This window comes from Hylobates moloch, unplaced genomic scaffold (assembly GCF_009828535.3).
Source record: "Hylobates moloch isolate HMO894 unplaced genomic scaffold, HMol_V3 SCAFFOLD_9, whole genome shotgun sequence".
Lineage (NCBI taxonomy): Eukaryota > Metazoa > Chordata > Mammalia > Primates > Hylobatidae > Hylobates > Hylobates moloch.
In genome coordinates, this window is record NW_026652284.1 from 98,798,131 (window position 1) to 98,824,433 (window position 26,303).

At 39.1% G+C, this 26,303-nt stretch overlaps 1 protein-coding gene across 6 annotated transcripts in view; it reads right to left on the reverse strand.

The window, feature by feature from the left end:
• Positions 1-26,303, reverse strand: part of SAMD12 (sterile alpha motif domain containing 12) — a 460,705-nt gene that overhangs the window by 393,348 nt on the left and 41,054 nt on the right. For all 6 annotated transcript variants that reach the window (XR_004370994.2, XR_009214825.1, XM_032760320.2 and 3 more), the window contains exon 2: positions 23,254-23,432. Coding sequence is in view for 4 of the 6 variants with exons in the window: in XM_032760320.2 (XP_032616211.1) it covers positions 23,254-23,432 (179 nt within the window). In the remaining 2 variants the exon portion in view is untranslated. The remainder of the gene's footprint in view (positions 1-23,253; positions 23,433-26,303) is intronic.

Here is a 26,303-nt window from a genome sequence, read left to right on the forward strand (position 1 = left end):
CAGAGAAGCTTTTATAAAGAAAAAGAGCATCTGAAATGAGTCTTTAAAGATGATCTCAACTACAGTAGGTAGGAAAGGGCAGAAGGTATATCTGAGTCCAAAGACACATTGTGACCTGAGTTCTAGTGGTACACAGACTTTTTCATGTAGCTAATATGTATATTTGCATCTTTGTGGTTTCATTCAAATTTGTCAAATTTTGAGATTATACCTAACGAAATTCAAGATCTTTTAAAAACAGAAATAAAACATTTCAAACACAAGGACCTTTGTAAAGCCTGTGCTCTCCATATTACCCTGCCTCTAGAAATAAAATCCTAATACTGTTGTTTATAAATTCTAGCATGTTCCTGTAACTTCTATTTATATACACTCATATTTTCTACCTTTTTAAGCTTAGCATAAATATCATGTTTCATATATTATTCTACAACTAGACTGTCAAAATAGCTTGAGACCAACCTATTTTGAGTCAGATAACTCTAGTTCAATAATTTTAACTAATATTTAGTGTTCTTGCATGAATAAAACAATTCACTTATCTGGTCTTCCACTCATGAAAATTTCATTTATTCTTTACTTTTTTTTCCATTACAAATAATTCTACAATTAATATCTCAGTAAATATCTTCTTTCCCATATCAAAAAGTATCACTACACAAGTGGAATCTCTAGGTTATAGCATATTTATCTTTAGTTTTGTCACCTGAAACTTATTGCCTTGTATGCACAAGAAGAATGCATATTTTTTAGTTGTGAGTCCAGGGTTCTAATTTTGCCCAATAAATCAAGATTCTTTATTTTGCTATTCATATTTTATGTGGCCTACCTAGGTCTCAAATACTAAGGAAGTTAAAACTTTCTTCTATGATTGTAAATTTGTCAATTTTTCCATTCAACTTATTTATATATTTTGAGGCTATTTTATTAGGTGCATGGAACTTTAGAATTGTTACATCTTACCAGTAAGATATAACATCTTGATAACATCTATTCTTATATATTGGCAAGGATGCACTGCTAGACCACATATAGTCTATGGGGTCTGAGACAGTGACACTGAGCTAAGACTTCTGTTTTTGTTTGTTTGTTTGTTTTTGAGACGGAGTCTCACTCTGTCTCCCAGGCTGGAGTGCAGTGGTGCGATCCCGGCGCATGGCAAGCTCCACCTCCCAGGTTTACGCCATTCTCCTGCCTCAGTCTCCCGAGTAGCCGGGGACTACAGGTGCGTGCCACTATGCCTGGCTAATTTTTTGTATTTTTAGTAGAGACGGGGTTTCACTGTGTTAGCCAGGATGATCTCTATCTCCTGACCTCGCGATCCACCTGCCTCAGCCTCCCAAAGTGCTGAGATTACAGGCGTGAGCCACCGCGCCTGGCCGACATTGAGCTAAGACTTAATGAAGAAGTGGATCAGGCTTGAGGCTCAAGTGCTAGCAAACTCATGCTGTTCATTGTTCAACCAGACTTATCAGGAATAGAAATTCTGACTCATAGCTGCCTGACTCAATACTTTAAATTTTAGTTGGGTCCCAATTCAGGGGGAGAAAAAAATGAGAGATATTTAATGATTCTCTAATATCTCAAAAGGATTCCCTCCAGAGTGGATTTTGGTTCTGGCATCTGTCCCAAGGCTATCACTAGCACAATACAAATTTAGGAATTATTCAGCTTATAGATCCTGGAGTACATAGGAAGACAGGTACATGAACTCAAGTTTTTCCAGAAAGACCCTTTTTTCCCCCCACCTAGAACCCAGATTAAGACAGATAAATTTCCTTTTGCTTTCCTGTACTCAAGGGCAGACTCTTTAGACCATTCTTTCCCATAGAATACAGTCCTCTGAGAGTTCCTATTTTATGCAGGGATGGCAGTTCCAACTGTCCCACCTCCAACCACAAATGAGTATTAACACCAATATCAGTCCTCTAGCAAGGGCTCCACAGGGCAGTCCCACATACCTACCTCTCTGATTTGCAGTTTCCTTTTTGTTTTGAGCATCTGTTGACTTGCTTTACTTCCCTACAAGGCTCATCATACACTTACTAGGATTTTTATTTTATCTAGCATTTCTTGAGATTGTAGTGGGAGGGCTTTTAGCTTATCTCTTGTGCAATTCTGCCAGAACTAGAGGTGGAGACACATGTGACATGCACTTGGAACAGCACCTGGTCTCTGATAACTGCTACAAGTGTTTGCTGTAATTAAAAACATTCTCTCCTCTTCTCTTCTTTGTGTAGAAGTTAGGTGACATGCATAGAAAGTCTAGTGTGTTACACTTACTGAATGGTTATACAAAACTATGCATTTTAAAATTAAAGTATATTCCTGTATAGAAATCTAGTGGGGTGTTGTAAAAATTCAATTTGAAATTGATTATGTGCTCTTTGTTGAGAGGGGTGATGGCAATAAACAAAACATTTTTATTTAAAAATACACATTTAAAAATAAAGTTTCAAAAATAACGCAAAACTAAAACTATATCAGAAACAGTTAAAGAAGATTCAGAAATCTAATGATTTTTGGGAGTCATCATATATATTTATGATAAAAGGAGCAAATATATTGTGAGGCTCAGGGAACTTAAGCTTTAAGACTCCTCATTTGCTCAGGGCTGAAAACGGGCCTTGCCGATGGAGTCACATATTTTGGCAAAATTTCCAAAAATTTCAAAAGTGAGATATTTCATCCATAGTCAATTAAGATAATTATTTCTTTAAATTCCTACTTTCCTCAGTCATGCCTTCGTATTGTCAGGCAATGTTAGAGAATCCACAGACATTTTGGGGACCCAGGTAAGGAGAAGTTGAGGTGGAATCACATTTAGTTTGAGTTTAGTGAGATGTATTTATATAGTCTTTATGGTATGATATAGTTCACTGACTGCCATGTAGAGTTATTACTAGCTGTCTGAGAGTACGAGTGACTTCCAAGAATACTTCTATACTACCCTTCCACCCATTTGGATTTATTAAGAGTCACAAGACAGTGGATGGAAATGTGTGTAGTGGAGGAAAAAAGCTCTGAAATATAATGAAGCAGGAGCTAGGCTTTGAGAGATCCTTCCCATCTTTAGACATGGAAAACTGAAAGCTAAAAACCTAGTTCTCATAGATAACAAAACAAAAGAGAAATGTGGAATATATTTGACAAGAGAGCATGTACAATTACAAACATACCTTATTTTTTTCTTTTATACCAAATAGTAGGAAGTAGAATGTATAATAATTCCTGTTTTAGGGCTCAAACCTATATCATTATTATAACCAGTGAATATGTGCGTGTGAGAGGTCACATGATATGAATCCAAATATCAATAATACCAAGAAATTTTAGAGGAAAGATTGCATTATCTGTTCTTATTATAGAAAAATAATAAAAACTTATTGTTTTAGAAAGAGACAGTTAATGAGCAAACAGTCGAAATATGAAGGCCAAAAAGTTTTACAGGGTTATGTCACTCAGATAATAAAAACTTATTTTTCTGTATTTTGTGATGTTTGTGGTATTTGTCAGCTCTTTTAAATTTGTATTTTTGTTATTATTCTAAAATAATACTCATACTATACTAATTTTAATGATTCAAATTTTGTAGGAAAATTTCCCAAACTATGTAAGCTTTAAACCCCACAAAACCCTCTCCCCAGGGTGCAAAACAAAAACAGAAGGAAACAGACTAAAAATGAACACATTTAATGATTTAATAACGCTATTTTTACCACAATATTACAAAAATTTAAACTTTTGATAATGTATAGCAAATAAATCTATTTGGTGAAAACAAATTTTTAAGAAAATCACATCTCTATATTTTAAATTTTATCTGCATTGATCTTCTGTACAGTTAATTTAAAATAGAAATTAAAAGCATTTATAAATATCCAAAACTTAAACCTTTATCATTTTCTTTATATTTGTCCATTCTCATATTCTCATGCAACAATAAAGACATACCTAAGACTGAGTAATTTAAAAAGGAAAGAGGTTTAATTGATTCACAATTCAGCATTGCTGGGGAGGCCTCAGGAAACTTACAATCATGGTGGAAGGGGAAGCAAACATGTCCTTCTTCACATGGCAGCAGCAAGGAAAAGTACAGGGTGAAGGTGGGGAAAAGTTCCTTATAAAACCATCAGATCTTGTGAGAAATCGTTCACTATCACAAGAACAGCATGGAGATAACCATTGCCATGATTCAATTACCTCCCACCAGGTCCCTCCCACGACACATGGGAATTATAGGAACTAAAATTTGAGATGAGATTTGGGTGCAGACACTGCCAAACCATATCAGTCTTAAAACTGCCGTCATCAATAAAAAAAGAAGCCAAATGTTAAATTACAACTCTCAACCTCACTAGAAGTAAAAGTAATTAGCGTGTTAAAGTTTATGGTTCATGGAATTATCTGATTAATAAATTTTGTTCAGAAAGCTATAAAATATAATAAATCTCTATTCAGTCCACAAATATAGAAACCAATATCCAGTAATTGAGTATAAAAGAAAAAAATTAGAAAAATGATGTTAATCAAATAATTTAGATGTGCAGCATTTTTAAAAAGGACCTTCCCTGAGAATGACAAGATGGATGAGAAATGAGCTTGACTGCCGTCTAATACAATACACATTGCATTTTCCTCCTTGATTTTTGTGTCAAAGGCTTATGAGTTCCTGAAGAAGGGATATAACCTTTCCTCTGTTGTGTTCCTTTTATTTTGCCTGTTAACGTAATTGTAGCACATCCAAGTGGAAATGTCCACCAGGCACCTGAAAGTGGAGGAGGAAGACTCAGGAGAGAAGTTGGGCCTGAAGATAAGGATCTGCTGTCACCTGCATCAAGACTGCCAAGGAGGGGAATAGTAAGAAACATCAGAAGAGGGCTGCTGAAAGACTCAGAAGTCACTCTATTTGAGAAACAAAGAAAAGCAAAAGAGGTTATTAAAAAAAAAGAGGGAAAAGTCAGAGAGATAGGCAGGAAACCAGGTTACAGCAGCATCTCACAGACGAAGGAAGGGAGTGCACTTCCAAAAGCAAACACACAAAACAGGAATTGATCCACAATGTAAAATTCTGCAGAAAAGTGACAAAGAATGAGCACAAAAAAAGGGGAATGATGGTGAAAAAACATAACTTATTGTTGACTTTACGGACTACAGTTCCAGCAGTGTAGCCACAGATCAAATCACAAGCGTGCACGATGCAGTAAATACTGGAAGTATACACAAATTATTCCCTGAAGATATTTATTTAGGATTAAAAGGAAAGACGTTTTTAAAATTAGGATGGTGGCCAAAGGAGAAAGCAAATTTCTTTTGCTCCTTTTGATGTTGCCCTTTGATGTAACTGGAGTACATTCAAGTAGACCTGTCCACTGGGAGGACCCAGGAGAGAAGTCAGGCCTGGAGATAAGGAGCTTGCTATCATCTTCATGGAGATTGCCAAGGAGGGGAATGATAGAAACATAAGAAAAAGGCTGCTGACAGTCTTATAAATCGCTATATTTGAGTAATGAAGTGAAAAACAGAAATAAAAGGTTGCTTTTAACTGTGGCTATTTTAAAGATAGAGGACATTGTACATATGTTTAGGCAATAACATTTTATAGAAAGACAAAACGCAAACCAAGAAAAGAAAAGGATGTAACTGAGAGAGTCAGTCATATCCAACGAACACACGAGATGATGAATTTAAGAGCAAGCAGCCTATTTCATAAACTTGGTGATGGGTTCACCAGTGTTAATTTTACTATCGGTCACACAAACATATGTTACGTTGCTGTTGTATATAGATAAAATATCACATATGCTTTTTAAAAGAGTAGAAAAATATGCATGACCCTGGGAATCACTTTCGACAGCAGTCAGAGATGCCAGTCCCCTTCTCATTCCATTGTCAGCAGGAGCCATCCATACCCAGAATATAAAGCTAAAGGCCTGTTCTGCCCTAACCTTGCAATGGCTCTAAAGAGGACTCCAGGAGGAAGGTTGGGAAACTCTAAGAACACTGAAAAATAACTAACCAGACACAACTTGAGATTTCTCATATTTTTCTTCCCTGAGTGAAAAAAATACTTAAGAAATAATCTACAAACAAAGCATTTCCCTCATTAATATCCTGCTTTAAGTACTGATTAAAGTCCCAAGAAACAAAAGCCATAGTGGACTGAGAAGGAAAAATTCTAATTTCTACTTGCATCTCTATAACCCACTTCTTAAGTCAACTCATTTCTTTGCCTGTCAATATTCTCAGAAGTAAAGTGAGCAGGTTGGATTAGATGATTTCTAATGTCCATTTCAACTGTAACCATTCATTTTCCCTCTATTATCTCTGAGTTTTGATCAATGCACACAAGCCTCTGCTTCCTGATAAATGGCTGCAAATCTTGGGGTTCCACTGGGTGCCATCCTCAACAAAATGGCAGAGTTGGCTAGAAACACCCGTGACTCACAGAAGTACACTAATAAGCACTGCTGTAAATAACTTCATTGTGCTAAACCCCAGATGTTGCTGATAAATATTAGCTAGTAAGCTGGAGAGGAGAAGGGGTCATTTAAGGAGAAGCACTCGTGTCTCAGAAAGTTGATGTGTAAATGGTAAGCCACATATACCAGATTTGCATAGAGGAGGTAAAAATAGGTCAGCTTCTTCAAAACAAAATAATTGCTTAAGCAGATTAACCACCCCCCCACCCCCTGCCACCCGCCCGCCGACTCCTCAACACACACACATACACTATTGGTGCTGGTAAAACAGTATTTACTTCTAAGTCTCAAGCCCAGCAACTGAGACCAGGTACAGGTGCTGAGCACCCACTAATACATGGTAGACGAAAGCATGAGCCACATGAAAGTAAATGGAAGCAGTGGCTAATTGCCATCACTTACATACAATACAAAATGGGGCACTAGAGAGATCCATGCCCTAGAATGTCCTGACATCAGAAACAATTGCTGGGACCCAGGAGAAAAGTTCTAAAATCTTCAAATGGCAATTTAATTTTAGTTCAGTAGTTCAGACTGAAAAGAGCACTGATAGCCTCTCTGTCTGGTAAAAAGAAAGTCATGATCAATACTGACTGGAGTGTAACAGTTAAGCATACCCATCTTTGTTGGGGTTTGCACTTGATCAGGGGTTCAACAAGATTCCTGCCTATGAAGAGCTTAGAGCCTAAGAGTATGCAGCATTGCAGTGTTTCCAGATGCCACTTGGATTAATCTAGTTAGGCTACACTTATGGGGCAGTAACAAACATCCCTTGAAATCTAGGGACACTATGAAAGTTTATTTCCTGCTTAAACAAAGGTTGCTATAAGTCAGCTTCTGAACAGCTATCCTCCATGCAGTGACTTGGTGATTGAAGCTCTTTTGACTTTGGGCTCTGCCATCTTAACATGTGGCCACCATACTCCCCAAAGAGAAAAAGGAAGTTGGAAATTGCACTGGGGTTTTTGCTGCCCCAGCCTGTAAATGCAGCATGCCACTTTCTCTCACAGGCCGCTATCTAGAACTAGTCATTCTGGGAGATTGAGAAGTACAGTCTCCCAAGAACCCTGGAGGGGCGGACAAGTGGATGTTGGTGAACTCCAGTAATAGCTATCATGACAGCGCTGGTGAAAAGCAAATATACCCTCATATTCCTACAGGAAATTAATAAGCCTTAAAGCCAAGACTGCACCAGCTCATCCCAGTAGCACTATTCCTCCTCTTTTCCAACTGCCTACGAAATGCATTGGACTACTTTTACTAGATGTATAAAACAGTTAACCATAGGTAAACATGGTTGGGGAACAGGATCAAAAATTAGACTGAAAGAGAAAGGCCAGATTAGCTATTTCTAGCCAAGTCCTTTCATGTTGTGCCATTACCCTTCAAACTGAACAGCTGAGCCCTTAGGCCACTCACAGTCCAATGATGACAGAGCAAAGATAATAATTATCAAAGAAGTAGCACCAGCAGGGGCAGGGAAACTGAAGGGATACCACCACCTCCTAGAGACAAGGACCAGCAGAAAACCCCTTGGTTTCTACATTCTTTATCACATGCACACACGCACACACCTCGTGTGACAAGTGTGACCTCTAATCTGTACATCTTTAGTTGAGATCTCTTTGGAAACCTAAATTTACAAGTTACAGCCTACTTGACATCTCTTGGCTATAACTAAGAAATTACACAGTTAACACGGCCAAAATGAAACTTGTGATTCCCCCTACCACACTGAGGTATCCCTTATTCTCCCTCTCTCTCTCTCACCAGTTTTCCCTATTTCACTAAATAATACCAACATCCAGTTAGCTGCTCAAACCAGAAACTTCTGAGTGATCCTTCATTCCTCTCTTTGCCTCCATAGGTCACACCTAATCATGTCTTATTAATTCTATGTTGAAAATAGATGTCAAATTTGTCCACTTCTCTCCATTTCGACTGATACCATCCTGGCTCAAGACACCATCATCTCTCAACTGTGTAAGCTACAAAAAATCCCTTCCTCATCTCCCTGTTTTTGTGCTTGCTAGCTCTTAATCAGCTCTCTGCGGAGCAGCCAGAGTCTTCTCTTTATAAGTCCCTCCTCTGTGTAAAACCTTTCATTGATCTTCCATTGCACTAAGTATAAAATTCAGATGAAACCAAATGATCTCCCCAATATCATTCTGAGCCATCTGGAAACCTGCCACAATGATCTTTCTTTTCTAAGTAGGCTATATCCTTTCCTACTTCAGGGTTATTTATAAAGGCAGATCCTGCCCCCATCTTTCCGCACAGCTGCTCTTTTTTAACATTTCGGTTTCATCTCAGAAAACACCCCTCCTCTTTCATTCCCCTGTCCTCTACTCCATCTTTATTTTCGATCTCAGTTTCTCAAACCTCAGTTGGTTTCCTTCCAAATATATATATATTAGAATTTGCATTATAGTACTTGTTTGAGATACGGTTACCCAAATAGAACAGAAACCCCGTGAAGGTAGAACTTACTTCTGTCTTGCTCAATATAGTTTTTACCAGAGAAGGGGCCTAATAAACACTTTTGAATCTAGAACAGTTTGTGTATTTTTAAGGATATAAAAGCCACTCTCACTAAATAAAAGGGGGTTAAATGATATCTTTTATACTATGTCAGGATCCTGCATAACACAGGTCATAAACTAAACTGCCCATAGAAGCTTAGAAAGAAACATGAGTGAAGAGCACTAGACATAGGCAGATTCAAACCAGAGAGACTGTTCATCCAAGAGGGGCAGCTTCTTGACAACTCCAAATTTAGGCTTATCATTTAGGTATATCTTTAGGCTTATCATTTCCAGATCTTTTAATTTTTCAAGAGAAGTGAGAAATCTGGAGCTTTCAAAAGAAAAATATCTGGGTTTCTCCACTGTTAAAAAATAAACTTTCAGTTTGGATGAACAAACAAAACTTGGTGGTGGATTCAATATGGTCACAGGCAGCCAATTTGAATCCTGTGCTAAAAATATATCCGTGTTTTTTCCAAACCACCTTGCCAAAACATTTCCTGAGGATAAAGATGATAGCAAAAATAACAATAGTAAAAATCTTATACAGTGCTTACTGTATGTCAAATGCTATTCTAAGCACTTCACTTATAAACTCCAATGATCCTAATGACATCTCTCTCATGAAGTAGATATTATTATTATTCCTACTGGACAGATGAAGACACTCACTAAAGCAGAGAGAGTAAGAAATTGGTCCTGGGTAAGTGGCAGAGCAGATATCAGACCCCAGAGCCTGTGTTCTTTACTATGGTATTTGAAGATAAGTCAAAAATAGTGAAATCACATTTCCTCTATAAACACCTTCTACTTGATTAAAAAATGCAAGCTTTGATGTTTTCCTGTCATCAATGTGTTCTAGTTCTGGCCTGTTAACGAACAACCTCTAAGATGTTACTGTCACCCAGGCATGTGTAGGGTTAATCCTTCCTCATCTATTCAGTACAACATGAGAAAAGGCTGCTATCAGATTCTTCCCATCTCCCAAACTAGATACACAATACGCAAGTTAGACATGTGAATATTTACTACCTAAACTGAGGAATTATCTAAAGGACAAAGAGGCAATGAAGTTCAGCTTTAGTTGTGGTATTTGGCCAAAAATCTGCTATTAGGATTTGGCTTCAGCCTTGGTTTTTGGCAGGCCAAGTAGCCAGATGTCATTTCAACTATATTTGTGGCAACCCTGAACTTATGTGCAATTAATTATCATTTGATCATATCTAACTATTGTAACATTATCAATAACAAATAGCAGTGTCCTTTGGTTTTACTGTTGCTTTATGAAAATTCCCTTTCTAATAAATGTAGATATTGTAGGTGTGATTTAAACAGCAAAATCCTTCCAGTTTGTTTTATATCTTAATAGCCTACCAGCCAGTTGAAGACTAAATGTATCCTAATTATTATAAGAATTCATTCAAATAGTTGAGTCCTTCCATGTATTAGATATGGCTGCTAGTGTCAGAGACATGTCTCTAAACATGGGGTCCTGCCTCACAGAGTTCATACTCCAGTGGATGACGACCTAAAATAATAATAAACATAAATTATATATGGTTTTAGAAAGTGGTGAGTGTGTTAGTGGGGTAAAGAAATTACAAGACAGAGTCAGGGATCAGGGACCTTGGAAGAGAGGACACTATTTTAATAGAACTGACCATTTCGGCCTCACTGAGGAGGTGATACTAGAGCAAAGATTTGAAGGAAATGAAGGGATGCACCTTGTGCATCCCAAGGAAAGAAGATTCAAGGCAGAAGTAACAGCCAGTATAAAGGCTTGGAGGTGGGAAGGTACCTGGTTTGAACTAGGAGCAGCATAAGCATAGAAGAGCCTAGTAGCAGATGACAGGAGGGACTTGCCAAGGCACAGATCATGCAGGACCTGGTAGGGCACTAAGGACTTTGGCTTTAATTTGAGGAAAACAGGATGTGATTAGAGGATTTTGAGCAGAAGAGGGACATGATCTGACTCACACATTAACAAGATCATTCTGGTTGCTGAATTGAGGGTCATGTTTTATAATGAATATTGTGAAAACATTGCTTAAGAAGAAAACCCTCAAGTGAGAAAAACAAAATTAAGCCTGATTTTGAGAATTTAAAAAAATCATCTTGTACAATCCAAAGCTTTAATTTATGGGACTGTTTCAATGAAACTGCATCATGACCATCAGCAAGATGGCAAGTCCAGGAGTTATTGACTTTAGTCAGTTATTATTGGAGAGGAGGAAAGCTTATTGACTTGGGGGGAATATCACCATTAACACTACTACGGTAATGGCAGAGCTTGATAAAAGCGTATTTTGCTCCTTCACAGACCTCAGTTGAAAAAGAGCATATTTTCAGTATCACAAATATGCAATAGAACAACTAACTACAGGAACTGACAGCTGAGAAATTATTACCACTGCTCTATAATGCCAATTTTAAAAAATTCTGCTTGGTATAATTTTAATTAAGTTGTAGTAAATAGGTATTCTTATTAATATTTCAGATTTATTCTTGTATACTAAGACATCCGTTTTATGATGGTGATATTCAACTTCAGCCAATAGTGATTTAACACTAAGCCATTTGGCATTTGGCCAAAATGCAAATTTGGTGCAGGTTGAGCAACCTTAATCTAAAAATCCAAAATCGAAATGCTCCAAAACCCAAAACTTTGAGCAATGACATCATGTCGTTAAGTAGAAAATTCCACTCTTGACCTCATATTATAGGTCAGTCAAAACACAGTCAAAAATTTCTTTCATGCATAAATTTAAAATATTATGTAAAATTGCCTTCAGGCTATATATATAGGATGTATATGAAACATAAATGAATTTCATGCTTAGACTTGGATCCCATCTCCAAGATATCTCATTTGGATGAGATATTGAACTTGGAATATGCAAATATTCCAAAATCTAAAAAAAAATCCAAAATCCAAAACATGTCTGGTCCCAAGCATTTCGGATATAGGATACTTAATCTGTGTATGTCAGACAAAATGTGTGTGCCTCCTAAAATTGATAGGTGGAAGCCCTATCAATTGATAGGTTGAACCCCCAATAAGGTGTTATTTGAAAGTAGGGCCTTTGAGAGGTAATTATGGGTTTAGATGATGTCAATGAGGGTGGGGGGCCCCATGATGAGAATGGCATCCATACAGAGGACAAAGAGACACCTGAGCTCACTCTCTCTGCCATATGAGAACACAGTGAAAAGGTGGTCCCTGCAAGACAGAAGAGCATCCTCATTGGAACCGACTCAGCTGGCACCTTGATCTTGGATTTCCCAGCCTTCAAAACTGTGAGAAATAAATGTCTGTTGTTTAAGCTACCAAGTCTCCAGTAATTTGTTATAGCAGCTGAGGCTGACTAATACAGCACATATCTAAGGGTATGTGTGAAATCAACATTTGAAAATGATTTCTAATCCATACAGCCTTGGAAATAATATTTCAGGTTTTACTTGGCATCTGGTGATCCAATTTTTCAGTTTAAGTCAGGAGTTCCTAATCACTTAAAGAGAAAGAGAAGGAGCTGTTTTCCATTTCCTTCAAGTTTGGGCCAGATCAGGGAGATGGGGTAGAAATCACAGGAGCCAGCTGATGCTTACACCAGTAACCCTGAATAGAGCTGCAGAGGAGGGTAAAAGAGCCACACCATCTGAAATCTTGGCCAACGCTAGAGGGTAGCAGAAGTCATAGGGCCTTATTCAGGCAATCAGAGACTTTAAATTTTAAGTTCAAGGGTACATGTACAGGTTTGTTATACAGGTAAACTTGTGTCAGGGGGCTTATTGTACAGATTATTTTATCACCCAGGTATTAAGCCTAGTACCCATTAGTTATCTTTCCCAATCCTCTACGCCCTCCCATCCTCCATACTCTCACAGGGCCCTGTATGTATTGTTCCCTTCTGTGTGTCCATGTGTTCTCATGATTTAGCTCCCACTTATAAGTGAGAACATGCTGTATTTGGTTTTCTGTTCCTATGTTAATTTGCTAAGGATATTGGCCTCCAGCTCCATCCTTGTCCCTGCAAATGACATGATCTCATTCTTTTATATGGCTGCATAGTATTCCATGGGGGATTTATACCACATTTTCTTTATCCCCAGTCTACCATTGATGGGAATTTAGATTAATTCCATATCTTTGCTATCGTGAATAGTGCTGCAATGAACATATGTGTATCTTTATAATAGAATGATTTATATTCCTCTGGGTATATTATACCCAGTTATGAGATTCCCAGGTCATATGGGTTGGCTGTGTCCCCACCCAAATCTCATCCTGAATTCCCACGTGTTGTGGGAGGGACTCAGTGGGAGGTAATTAAATTACACGGGCAAGTCTTTCCCATGCTGTTCTTGTGACAGTGAATAAGTCTCACGAGATCTGATGGTTTCAAAAAGAGGAGTTTCCCTGCACAAGCTCTCTTTGCCTGCTGCCATTCATGTAAGACATGACTTGTTCCTCCTTGCCTTCCGCCATTATTGTGAGGCTTCCATTTCCAGCCATGTGGAAGTGTAAGTCCTATTAAGCCTCTTTCTTTTATAAATTGCACAGTCTTGGGTATGTCTTAATCAGCAGCATAGAATAATACAATAAATTGTATTGTATAAATACAATAAATTGGTACTAGGAGTGGACTAATAAATTGGTACTAGGAGTGGGGCGCTACTGAAAAGATACACAAAAATGTAGAAGTGGCTTTAGAACTGGGTAACAGGCAGAGGCTGGAACAGGTTGGAGGGCTCAGAAGAAGGCAGGAAAATGTGAGAAAGTTTGGAACTCCCTAGAGACTTGTTGAACGGCTTTAATAAAAATGCTGATAGTGATCAATAAGGCCATCAAAAAATGTGCAGCTTGACAATGTGATAGAAATGAAAATCCCATTTTCTGGGGAGAAATTCAAGCTGACTGCAGAAATCTGCAGAAATTTGCATAAATAATGAGGAAGGAAATTTTAATCCCCAAGGAAAATGTCTCCAGGGCATGTCAGAGAGCTTCACAGCAGCCCCTCCCATCACAGGCCTGGAGTAGGCTGTATAAAAAGTGGTTTTGTGGGCCAGGCCCAGGGTCCCCATGCTGTGTGCAGTTTAGGAACTTGGTGCCCAGCTGCTCTAGCCATAGCTGAAAGGAGCCAACACAGAGCTTGGGCCGTCGCTTCAGAGGGTGAAAGCCTCAAGCCTTGGCAGCTTCCATTTGGTTTTGAGCCTGCCACTACACACGGGAGTCAAGAATTGGGGTCTGAGAACCTAGATTCCAGAAGATGGATGGAAATGCCTGGATGTTCAGGCAGAAGTTTGCTGTAGGGGCAGGGTCCTCATAGAGAACCTCTGCTAGGACAGTGAGGAAGGGAAATGTGGGGTCAGAGCCCCAGCACAGAGTCCCTACTGGAGTACTGCCTAGCAGAACTGTGAGAAGAGGGCCACCATCCTCAAGACCCCAGAATGGTAGATCCACTGATAGTTTGCACCATGGGCCTGGAAAAGCCACAGGCACTCAATGCTGGTCCATGAAAGCAGCCGGGAGGGAGACTGTACCCTGCAAACCCACAGGGGTGGAGCTGCCCAAGACCATGAGAACCCATCTCTTGCATCAGCGTGACCTGGATGTGAGACATGGAGTCAAAGGAAATCATTTGGAACTTTAAGACTTGACTGCCCTGCTGGATTTCAGACTTGCTTGGGGCCTGTAGCCTCTTTGTTTTGGCCAATTTCTCCCATTTGGAATGGCTGTATTTACCCAATGCCTGTCCCCCTGTAGGAAGTAACTAACCTGCTTTTGATTTTACAGACTCCATAGGTGGAAGAGACTTGCCTTGTCTCTAATGAGACTTTGGACTGTGGACTTTTGAGTTAATGCTAGAATGAGTTAAGACTTTGTGGAACTGTTGGGAAGGTATGATTGGTTTTGAAATGTGAGGACATGAGATTTAGGAGGGGCCAGGGGCAGGATGATATGGTTTGGTTGTGTCCTCACCCAAATCTCATCTTGAATTCCCATGTGTTGCAGGAGGGACACAGTGGGAGGTAACTGAATCATGGGGGCAAATCTTTCCCATGCTGTTCTCATGATAGAGAAAAAGTCTCACGAGACCTGATGGTATTTAAAAAAAAGGAGTCCCCCTGTACAAGCTCTCTCTCTTTGCCTGCTGCCAAACATGTAAGACATGCCTTGCTCCTCTTTGCCTTCCACCATGATTGGACTTACACTTCCACGTGGCTAGGGAAGTCTCCCAATTAAACCTCTTTCTTTTGTAAATTGTGTAGTCTCAGGTATGTCTTCATCAGCAGCATGAAAATGGACTAAAACACCAGGTGATATGGTTTGGCTGCTGTGTCCCCACCCAAAATCTCATCTTGAATTGTAATCCCCATAATCCCCACGTGTTGTGGGAGGAAGCTGGTGGGAGGTAATTGAATCATGGGGGCTGTTTCCCCCATGCTCTTTTCGTGATAGTGAGTCAGTTCTCACAAGATCTGATGGTTTTATAAGCAGCTGGCATTTCCCCTTCTGGCATTCATTCTCTCTCCTGCTGCCCTGTGAAGAGGTACATTCGCCATGATTGCAGCCAAGCAGAACTGTCAGTTAATTAAACCTCTTTTCTTTTCTGTTTTTTTTTTTTTTTGAGATTGAGTTTCACTATTGTTTCCCAGTCTGGAGTGCAATGGTGCATTCCTGGCTCACTGCAACCTCTGCCTCCTGGGTTCAAGCGATTCTCCTGCCTCAGCTTCCTGAGTGCTAGGACTACAGGCACCTGCCACCATGCCAGGCTAATTTTTTGCATTTTTAGTAGAGACGGGGTTTCACCATGTTGGCCATGCTGGTCTCGAACTCCTGACCTCAAGTGATCTACCCATCTCGGCCTCCCAAAGTGCTGGGATTACAGGCGTAAGCCACTGCACCCAGCCTAAACTTCTTTTCTTTATAAACTACCCAGTCTTGGGTATTTTGTTATAGCAATGTGAGAACAGACTAACACACTGGGTCAAATGGTATTTGTTTTTTGGTCTTTGAGGAATCACCATACTGTCTTTCACAATGAATCTAAGTGAAGTTTAGAATGACTACCACAGACTGCAATCAGGAATTTTCTTGGTCTCAGTGACAACCTAGAGTGAACTTTTGAAGGGTGAAGGGTAATGGAATGGCTTTGGAAGTATCCCTTGTCCATTGTGTGGATAATATGCCACTCGTACCAATCCAGAAAAACATTCCCTTGATATCATCAACCATTCAACCATTATAGAACTCAGTAAGACATCCTCTGCTCACTTGTGGAGGAGCTAAAGATAATGAAATAACTATGAGGCAAGAGACGTAAACCCAGAGGCAAGGGACTTCTGTATTATATGAACTGACTTATTCATTCATCAAAAATTTAATCTTTTTATTATGTGCTGGACACAGTAGCAGGCATTGATATTGCAGCAGTGAACAAGACAGACTAGATCATTGCTCTCAAATGGTTTAAATTCTGTGGAGAGACAGAAAACAAACAAGATGATTTCAGACCAGAAAAAGTTACATGCAGAACATCAAACCAAGTGATATCAGAGAATGTGACTGGGGATTCATTTAGTTAGGGTGGTCAGGAAAGACCTCTTGGAGAAGCACATTTAAGCTAGGACCTAAATGACAAGGAACTAGCTGAACAATGACCAAGGGGAGAACATTATAGGCAGAAGGGATGGCAAGTACCAATAATCTCCAAAGAGAATCACTTTAGTAATTTAGTAGTTTGGGTGGATAAACTCAAATGAATTTGGTGGTCTCTGATACACTTGCCTGAACACCGCCCTTTTACATTGCCAAATGCCATATCCTGTACTCTTCGTCCACTAGACAAATACTATTAACTAAGTGGCTCCAAGCACTTGTTATTTCCTATAGATTTGTCAGCACAAAAGAGTGAAAAGCACTGTTCATGTGTTAGACGAACTGTGTTTTAGGTAGACTGTGTCACTGCTAGCCTCAAGATCTTTGTGAATTCATTCAGTCTCATCTGAGTCTCATCTCCCTAACCTGTAAAATAAATTAGAAGGTCAAATGCTCTCTAGGTTTTCTTCTTTGTTGATTATACAATGAACCTATGGCTTAAATATATCATATTAATTGTCATACTTTTCAGAGCTTAACATGTTAGTAATAAAAGCTTACCTCTTTGGATATAAGTTTACTGTAGTTTCGTTTGAGCCCTGTCCAAGAACTCAATATACATGTACTGGGGTCCTGGAACTCACATAACATGAAGTCATATTTGCTTGTCTCCTGTTCTGACCCTTATGAGAATTCTTAAGAAGTACATCCTCATTATGTTTCACATGCATTGTGTCCTTTCCTATCATGGGTGACATTATATTGGGTTGGCAGCTTCGTTTGGAGACATTTTTGTTCCTTGAGCCAACAAACACAGATAGCCAAGAATTAGATCATTCTATCCCTAAATTGCAACAGACCTTCTCAAAGGCAGCTAAGCAATGTAATTTGATCAAGGCTAAGTACAGTCAACCCTTCATCTTTTAACCTAAGTCTAAGTTCTTTTTGCTCTGTTTTAATCCCAGATTAATGGTTCCTGCTTACTGTTACAAATGTCCACAAGTTGCCCTGCAGTCAACTCTCATTTATCTGCCTGTGGCTTATCCAAAGCACCCAGCTTTCTCCTCCTCATGCCTCCAGCACCAAGTTCCAGGCCAGCTCCTTTAACTCTGTGCCAAAGAAATACAAACTAAATCTAATATTAGCCTAATGAGAAAAGGCTATCTGTTGCCAAAGATTCACATAATGCATCCCAAAGCCAACTGCAAGCAATTATTCACTGTTTTAGATGTTGGCATTGCTTCTCCCTTATATAATACAGCAATCAAGATTTGCTGTTTTCTCCCTGAGGAGTAATGAATACATGCAGCATTTTAACCTCTTCTTTTGCCTAGTTGGCCAGATTCTCAGTGTAACAGACTAAATTTTCTTTTCAAATAAATAGATCATTTGTATATTTCATGTTAGGAGCATAAAATATCTTGAATTTAGAGCCATTAGACATAGAGAGTTACATCTTCCTCCAGATTATTAGCCAGAAACTAAGTTTTAGTGAGTCATTTTACATCCTTGGGTTTCTCAGCTGTAAAATTGGGATACATTTTTATAAAGGAAAGGTACAGGGGAGGCATGCAAATATAAGGAACACTCAAAGCTCTGACTCCAGGAATTAGCACTGTGGCAGGAAAAAAAAAAAAGGATTATCAACCTTATGAAACTCTTATTTGACAGGCATAAAAACACAGCAAGGTGAAGTTTCCTCATAAACACCTAGAAAATCAAGTCTAGAAGTCAAGAATTCCCAATGTCACGTTTAGGCCACTTGTAAGGACACATTCTAGAATTCCAAGATAGGAAACAGATACTGATGGGCTTATCTTATTCCACAGCCAGAATTGCCATAGAAACTCAAATTCCAACCATCAGAGCATTTGGGAACATCAATTTCAAAAGAAACCCCTGAGTATTTTGACATTTTTTTTAAATGACTGAAGCCCTTGTCCACTCAGGTCCAAGGATGAGGATCAAACAGAATATCAACACAATTCCATTTTTCGTCTTGTTCCTATACCCAGAGAACTTCAATGGTTTCCCACAGATTAGAGCAGCACTGTCTAATAGGACTTTCTGCCACAATGATCATGTTCTATGTCCACACTGTCCAAACCAGCAGCTCCTGGAAACATGCGATAATAAACACTTGAAATGTGGCTGGCATGACCAAAGAAATAAATTTTTGCATTTTATTCGATTTAAATAAATCTGAATATCCACATGTGCTAGTGGCTATTGTATTTAACAATGGAGTTGGAAAGTAAATCCATGCTACTCACTCCAGCATTCAAATTCCATCACACGGTTTGGCCCCAGCCTATTGTTCCAGACTTGCTTTCTGCCACACAAACTCTTACTTGAAGACACTGATGTTGAACACACCTCGGCATTTCTGCTGCCATACCTTGGCTCAAAGTGCTTAGACTTCATGGCTAAAAGCACCCTCCATTCTTATGGCTACATATTGGAATTTATCCATACTTCGCAGCACAGGTCAAGTTCTTCCTGTGCTAGAGTACCCTCCCTCGCAGTCTTGTTCTGACTGCTCTGTGAGTAAAGGGTTAAGGAATCTCAGGGCTAGCCTGTCTGAGAAGGACTTCAGTCTCCCATAGGGCTGGTTTTTTGGAAACTGCTATGTGGAACCACTCCTGGTCTTTAGGAGCTGTAGCTTCGTCTTGAGTCTACATGACTAGAAGGTTATAAATGAATGGTGAAAAAAAGAGGCTGTGCCTTCTCTGCATCAAAGAGATTTATCCTCACCTGGACTCTCAACTGTGGCAGCTGCGTGGGTGATGGGTCAAAAGCAGCTGTGTACTTGGATAACTTCTGGACCTCCCAATGCGATGAAAATGCTTTGCCAACTGTATTTCTTGCTTGTACCCTCCTATAAAGCTACATAAACATAGTTTTTTACTCTTAAACTAGTAACTATAGCTGTGGCATGGCATGGCATACATATTCTCTCTGAGTTTCCAAGTACTCACAAGAATTTAGGACTTATGTTGGTAAGTTTTTTTTGTGGATCCACATTTCAATTGGATTCATTTTTTTATTTCCATCTAGACTGTATGCTTCCCAATAAGACTTACAGGTGATCTGGGTACTCTACTGGTTTCTCTTTGGTCTATAAGAGCTGGAGGCAACTTGTGGCCAGACAACCTTTTTCTGGAATAAGGGTTCTGAGTCCTTTGAGGAATTGGGGCTAAGGGTTCCAAAATGTCACTTTCTAAGATAGAGTATTATTCTGCCCAAAATGAATACAGATACACACACATATTTTAAAATTATGAAAGCAATACAAATTTCAGTGTCAACAGGGTAGATTAAGCACATGCTACAATCCTCCCCCAATCCACATATACACAAAGACTCTAGCATTGCCTGTTAAAGGTAAGCTCACTAAGCTCCTCTGGAATAGGTGGTGTGCTGAGGGATTGGTTTCAAAGACCAACATGGCAGGACGCAAAGTGGCAGGGCCCAAAGGCACACTAAGGAGCTGGAACCAGGTCCCCAGTGAGAAGTCTGCATATGGAGGAACTTGATTGGCATAATCAGTCAGACGCAAACAAAGAGAATGTCAAATCGAAACACTAGTGTAATACCTGGTCAGAGCTCTCGCATCCCAGAGTTCAGGGGAAGGCAGATACAAAAGCACCTCACCAGAAGGCTCTACAATTCAAGGCACGCATGGCCAAAAAGACCCCACAATAACTCACTTCTCTGGCAAATAAACCACCAGCAAGAATTAGAAGTGATGTGAGGAAATTCAGCACCCTGAAAGCATAATACTAACCCAACAAACAGAAAAAGTCATGGTTGAGCTACTAAAGTTAATGGGACAATCTGAAAAGGGCTTTAAAATAAATACACTTAAAACAATACATATCTTATTTAAAATTCAAGCAAAGCAGTACAGAAAGTAAAAGTTTTCTCCATAATTTTAACTTCAGATAGAATCTGCTGCTCAAATTGTGGAAAACCCTCCCAGACTCAGTGATGCCTTTATACAGAGACAGACATTTTTACATAAATGGAAACAGACTATATCTACTATGTCATAACCTGTCCTTCTTGTTCCCTTTCTACTTTAAAATATTATCACATACATTTTCCCACATAAATACATAGAGGTCTTCTGCATCCTCACAAAAGGAAAAATTAGATCCCATTGCATTAATACACAGTTTCTTTAGCCAGTGTCCTGTGAATGAACATTTGGGCTATTTTCAATGTGTTCTCCTGTAGCCATTGTTGCACATATGGATGATTATTTCCTTAGGTAAGTTCCTACAGAGGGAATTATTGGCCCCCTGATTGCACACATTTAAAATTTTGATAACTATTATCAAGCTTGTTATCCAGAAAAGCTGTACCAATTTACATTACTGAATGGCTTTAGAGGTATGCATTTCTAGCCACAGGTTTTTTAAGGTAGGTTTAAAGTAGGCCAATTTACCAGAGATTCAATTATATACCCAAGAAAAAAGAAGCCTGCTCACAACTCTACTAGCCCTCTAAATGCAACGGAAGGGAAAATGTATATGTGTTTGTACCTGCACAAAACAAGTTCATGTTGTCTAAGGTACAAAAGCTTCAGGGTCAGTCATGCTGCTGGCATCCACAGTAATCACACTATAGTAATTTTAACTCTGTTCCCCCAGCAGCCACTGTTGGTCCCTCATGCTCCGTTTAAACAACTGGACAAATTCTTTGTCTAAGCTTTACTAAAGCCTCTAGTCTGTTCACCCCTAAATATGATGGCAGTGTGAAAAACCCAGAATCTCCTTTCAACTTCATTTGTTGGGGATGGGTGTTCACTGTAGATGATTTGCATAAACTCAAATGAATCTGGTTTCCAATATTAGTTTGCTCCAGAAGAAAGGCACATTATACACATCCACACTCTCATTGAAGTATGTTTTCAGCAAAGCAACTATAAAATGCTTCAGAGGCAAAGACACAAAATTTCAGGATTCACAACAATATCACATAGTCAAGATAATTCAGAAATAAAATCATATCAGATTTGAATCAAATTTTGTATATTACCAATCTCTTTACGAATACAAGAGATACACACTAGAAATGTTTAAAGTTAAATTTAAGTCAGACAAATATCAATAGTTAACTTTTCTTTTCTCTCTACTCTAATTTTTAATATTTTAGGCATCCTTTAGAAAATATCTCACTCATAGAAAGTCTGTTTATCTTCCTAAAGAGGACCCTTACAGCATTTTTTCCTGGCTCTTTCAAGATGCTCATGTAGCAACATGGATTGATCAGGTTTAGCTTTCTTAACAGGGTTCACTCATTTCCAATGCTGCTCACAAACCAAACTTCACTGATCATCAGCCAATAAATATCCTATGAGTTGCCATTTCTCTTAGCGAAAATGTCTAGCGTAAAATGCCTGCAATATATTTCTTGGTAATCATTCCCCATTCCCTACCACACACACATACTTAATGTCAACAATTTTTAATTATCCACACTAAAGAAGAGAAGCAATAACAGTAATTATTCCAAACTGTAGATGAAGCAAAAAATTCACATCTGATTTTGGAAGACACTATTTGGAGGAGAAGGGAGGTGGTTATTGTACAATAGTAAGGTGACATTTTTCCTTAAGATTTTTCTTGGGTGCTTACAACATTTGCTTTCCAAGGCATGCATACATTCATTTGCTCAACCAACATTTGAAAGGAAATTGTCTTACAGGGAATACACAAAGGGAGAAACAAAACTGTATGAAGATTAATTTCCTCAATGTCCAAGAGGAAAACTAATATGAGTATCTTCAACAACACTATGCCCCCAACATGGACATCTGCACTGATTTCAGACAAATACCCAGATAGTGCCAGTTCCATTGTAGGGAGCCTTTAGAAGAGGCTGTCCTTACTAAAAAATTACCTACCCCACAGAACCCAAGTTTCTGTACTTCTTCACCAATGCCTATTTTGTCAGTTCTCTGATACCTATGCTTAGGTTAAAGACTGAAAAGAACTAAGCATCCTACAGCAGAATAAAATAATTTTCTTTCATTATTTAGGGTTCTATTTACTATTGCCTACCTCACCAGATTGTTACACGGACACAATAAGTCAATAGATCAAGAGTCCTTCAAACAGTACCTGGGATATACATGCATATTTAACAAAATATCAGCTATTACTAATTAACAATACCTGTAAGCACAAGCCTCTCATACTCATGCAGTACTGGGGCTTTTATAAAATGCTTCCACAAGCATACAATCGTTTGATCTGCTCAACCTGATGAGAGAAGTCATTTTATGATTCCCTTGTGCAGATGACGAATCTGCAACTCAGAAAGTCACATGACTTGCCCAACACCATAGAGTGGTAAGTCTGAGCCTGGCAGGTGAATCTTTTAAAGTCCAGGGCATTCTTCGCTATAACCTCAGAGCCTCAAGCTATGAAACTAGCCACAAATGTGTTTCAATTTCATTCCAAAGGGAACACAGTTAATATTTTCATTTATAATTATTTATCAGCAAGATACAGTGCACATTTGACCACAGATACAACGGCAATTAGTGAAAGCACTATCAGCTCTTCTCTGTGGCCGGACTACAACATATCAAGGCTGCAGCTTTCAAATCTCCATAATTAACTGGAATATTACGCACCTTAGCCGTCTCAGCTTCTGCCTGCAGTCGCTTGGGAGTTCCTTTCTGGTCAGGCACCTTCTGGAAATTTTTGTTTTTAATGGATTGAGATTCCACACCTTCACCTTCAATTTGCAGTTTAATACCTTCAGCATGGGCAGGGTGATCAATACCCCGTGGATTCAAACCACAGTGGAGAGCTAGGAAAAAGCAACAAATAGAACTCAGAAAACAAACCACACAAAGAAGGTGTCCATGACAGAAAAATATTTCATCAAGCCTAAGTAGGAAAAAAACGAGGCATCTGTGAGTCGAGAGGTGGTGTGATTACTACGATAAATAATATGGTGAGGAGGGAGCATGGTATAGTGGGAAATCTTGAGCTTGGAAATCAGCAAGATTTAGGTGCAAATCCAGAAGCCCTCAATTCCAAGTTGTTTGACTTTCAGCAAGTTACGATTCCCCATGTTACAGATGAGAATACCAAATCGGGCAACGTTGTTACTGCTTCCCACACATGCTATCATGCAATTATTTCAACCCTGCAGTTTAGTTTATATCTCTACCTCCATCTGAAAAGTGCTCACCCTCTCTTCTTCTGGACCTTATTATTTAGGCATCCACTCAAGTCCACTCTCTTGCATTCATTCAAGCAATATGTCTTATGCACTTACTATGTGCCATCCCTGGGTTAGATCTTGGAAACATGGATTTACATATGACAGATGTTACCTTCAAAGAACTCACAATATATTAAAGGAGGCAAACAAAAGGACTGGTGATTTTCAAACAGAACTGTCACTTCTACATGGCAAAGAAGAAAAAGCTAGAGTGGGGGGCTCAAGTGCATCAAGCCCAGTGGCTTCCAGTTTTTTGCATCTTACTCTCTCCATGCCCTGTAACATAGATATTCCACAAATAAAATCTAAAGCTGACTTTCTGGGGATATTTAGTCATCTAACAAACGCTTACTGAGCCCCCCTATGTACCCTGTATTATCAATTAAATAGCAATGAATGTTGTAAGATCCATGCATTCCACTACATGAACCACCATGTATGTCTGTGTGCAGATGGCAGATATGTGTGTTTTGACTTCTCTGGTAGTAAATTATTTCATTTCCCTGTTACCCCAACTCTTCAAATTCAGGTAAACTCCTATCCTCATCCCCTTTCCTTTATTCACAGAGAAGATACTTAATACCCCTATCTTCCCCAGGTCTCCACTTCATCAATTATCTTTTACCCAACATCTTTAGGCTTTCCCCTTTCTCAGCATTCTTCCCCTCCAGCCAGCTTCTGTGACTCAAAAAGTCCAACCCTCTATTCAGCACTCCATTTAGTCCAGTTTCCTCTTTGCCTCATCTTTACCAGGATTCTGATGAGTACTTTAGACCTGAGGGATTAGGCAGGCTTCCCAACAGAAGTGAGGTGTTTTCCTCCCACTATCCACTCCCTCCTTAATAGGTATCATCTATTCCCATGTTCCCAATCAACATTCTGGAGACTCCCAAATATTAACTGCAGCCTAGACAGACCTTTCTTATGAATGTCAAACAAGTAAAACTGCAGCAGAAACAATTTGCCTGTTCCAGTCTTCGCAAGTTACACAGAAACTGATGAGACATCCTTAACATCACTCTAAGATTCATCACTTCCCTTCCATCTATCAGCAAATCCAGTAGCTCTACACCTAACATACTGCTCAAATATTGAATATTTCTTTAAAAAAAAAAAAGATTGCACAAAGGTCCAAATGCACGTGATCTTATTTCTACCACTTTATGTGAACATTATTTATGAATTTCTCTTCTCCTAGTCTCTAAGCTTCCTATTTAGTGGTATGCTCTGGGCACTTAACATGTATTAGTTCATATCTCCCTTTTGGGCTTTGTTCTGAGTCTCAAATGATCTTCATGAAAAACTCTGTGAGACATAACTACGTTCATTTCACAGATAAGGAAAATGAGGCTCAAAGGGGTTAGGTTCACAAAAGGGCATACTATACTGGTGTGTACAGAAAAGCCTCAAAAATTATGGATCATTTAGTACACACGATTTCATATTACACATGGAAAAATCCAAACTGGATTAAATGGTACAGAAAATTATTAGCTGTCAGAACAAGAAGTCCAGTGATGGCACAAGTTCAGAATTAGCTGATTTGCATCTCGGTAATTTCATCAAGCACTGTGATTTTTTTTTCTCTCTCCATTCTATTATCCATAGCATCAACTTTATCCTGAACCTGGGTCACTTTGTAGCATCCAGACTGCAAGCTTTTAGTTTTCATCTTGAAGCAGAAAGGACTTGGTTGACTACGGCTTTTTCTCCTAAACCTCATTCAAATTTTATTCTCTTTTCTCATTTGGCCAGGAGTGAATTACATGCCTATTACTGAACTAACACCCTGGCAGTGGAAATAGGATTACCCTTAAACCATATGACCAGCTCGGGTCAATTCCCCAAACCACACTGCTGCTACTCAACAGGGCTGCAGCAGAATGGATGCTGGGGAACCAACCACAATGCCCACTTTAGGCAGTACTGCAAAGAGAACTCAGTAGCCAAAGCCTCTGAGAGCTTGAAGCTAATTACTGTTAATATCAATCAGCTTCTCCATCTCCAAAGACTAGCCTACTTACAATGAATATTCAATTAAATACACCAAAGTTGTGATTATTTTTAAAATGTGTGCTTGTGTAGGGAGATGGGGGATTGGCATGGGATGGATTCAGACATTAATGAAGAAAAGAAAAATGCGTAGCTTTGATCTTTCTGTCTAGCTTTATCCTCTGCTGCTTCGTACCTTAAATTCATGACCTAGGAATACCACTGAACTGCTGGTAGACCTCCTGTTTTCTTCCCCTATCACCTCCCCACCAAATTTGACTCTTATACTTCCTTCACCTCTGATCACGGTGGTCCCACCACCTAGAAATGCTGGTCCTACTCCAACCTAATCCTACCTCCCCCTCTTTGGGAGGCTAACTCCTATTCACCTCATGTCAGCTCAGACCTCTTCTTCAGAAAGCCTTTTAGGAGTCTCTGGCTACCAGAGCAAGAAACCAT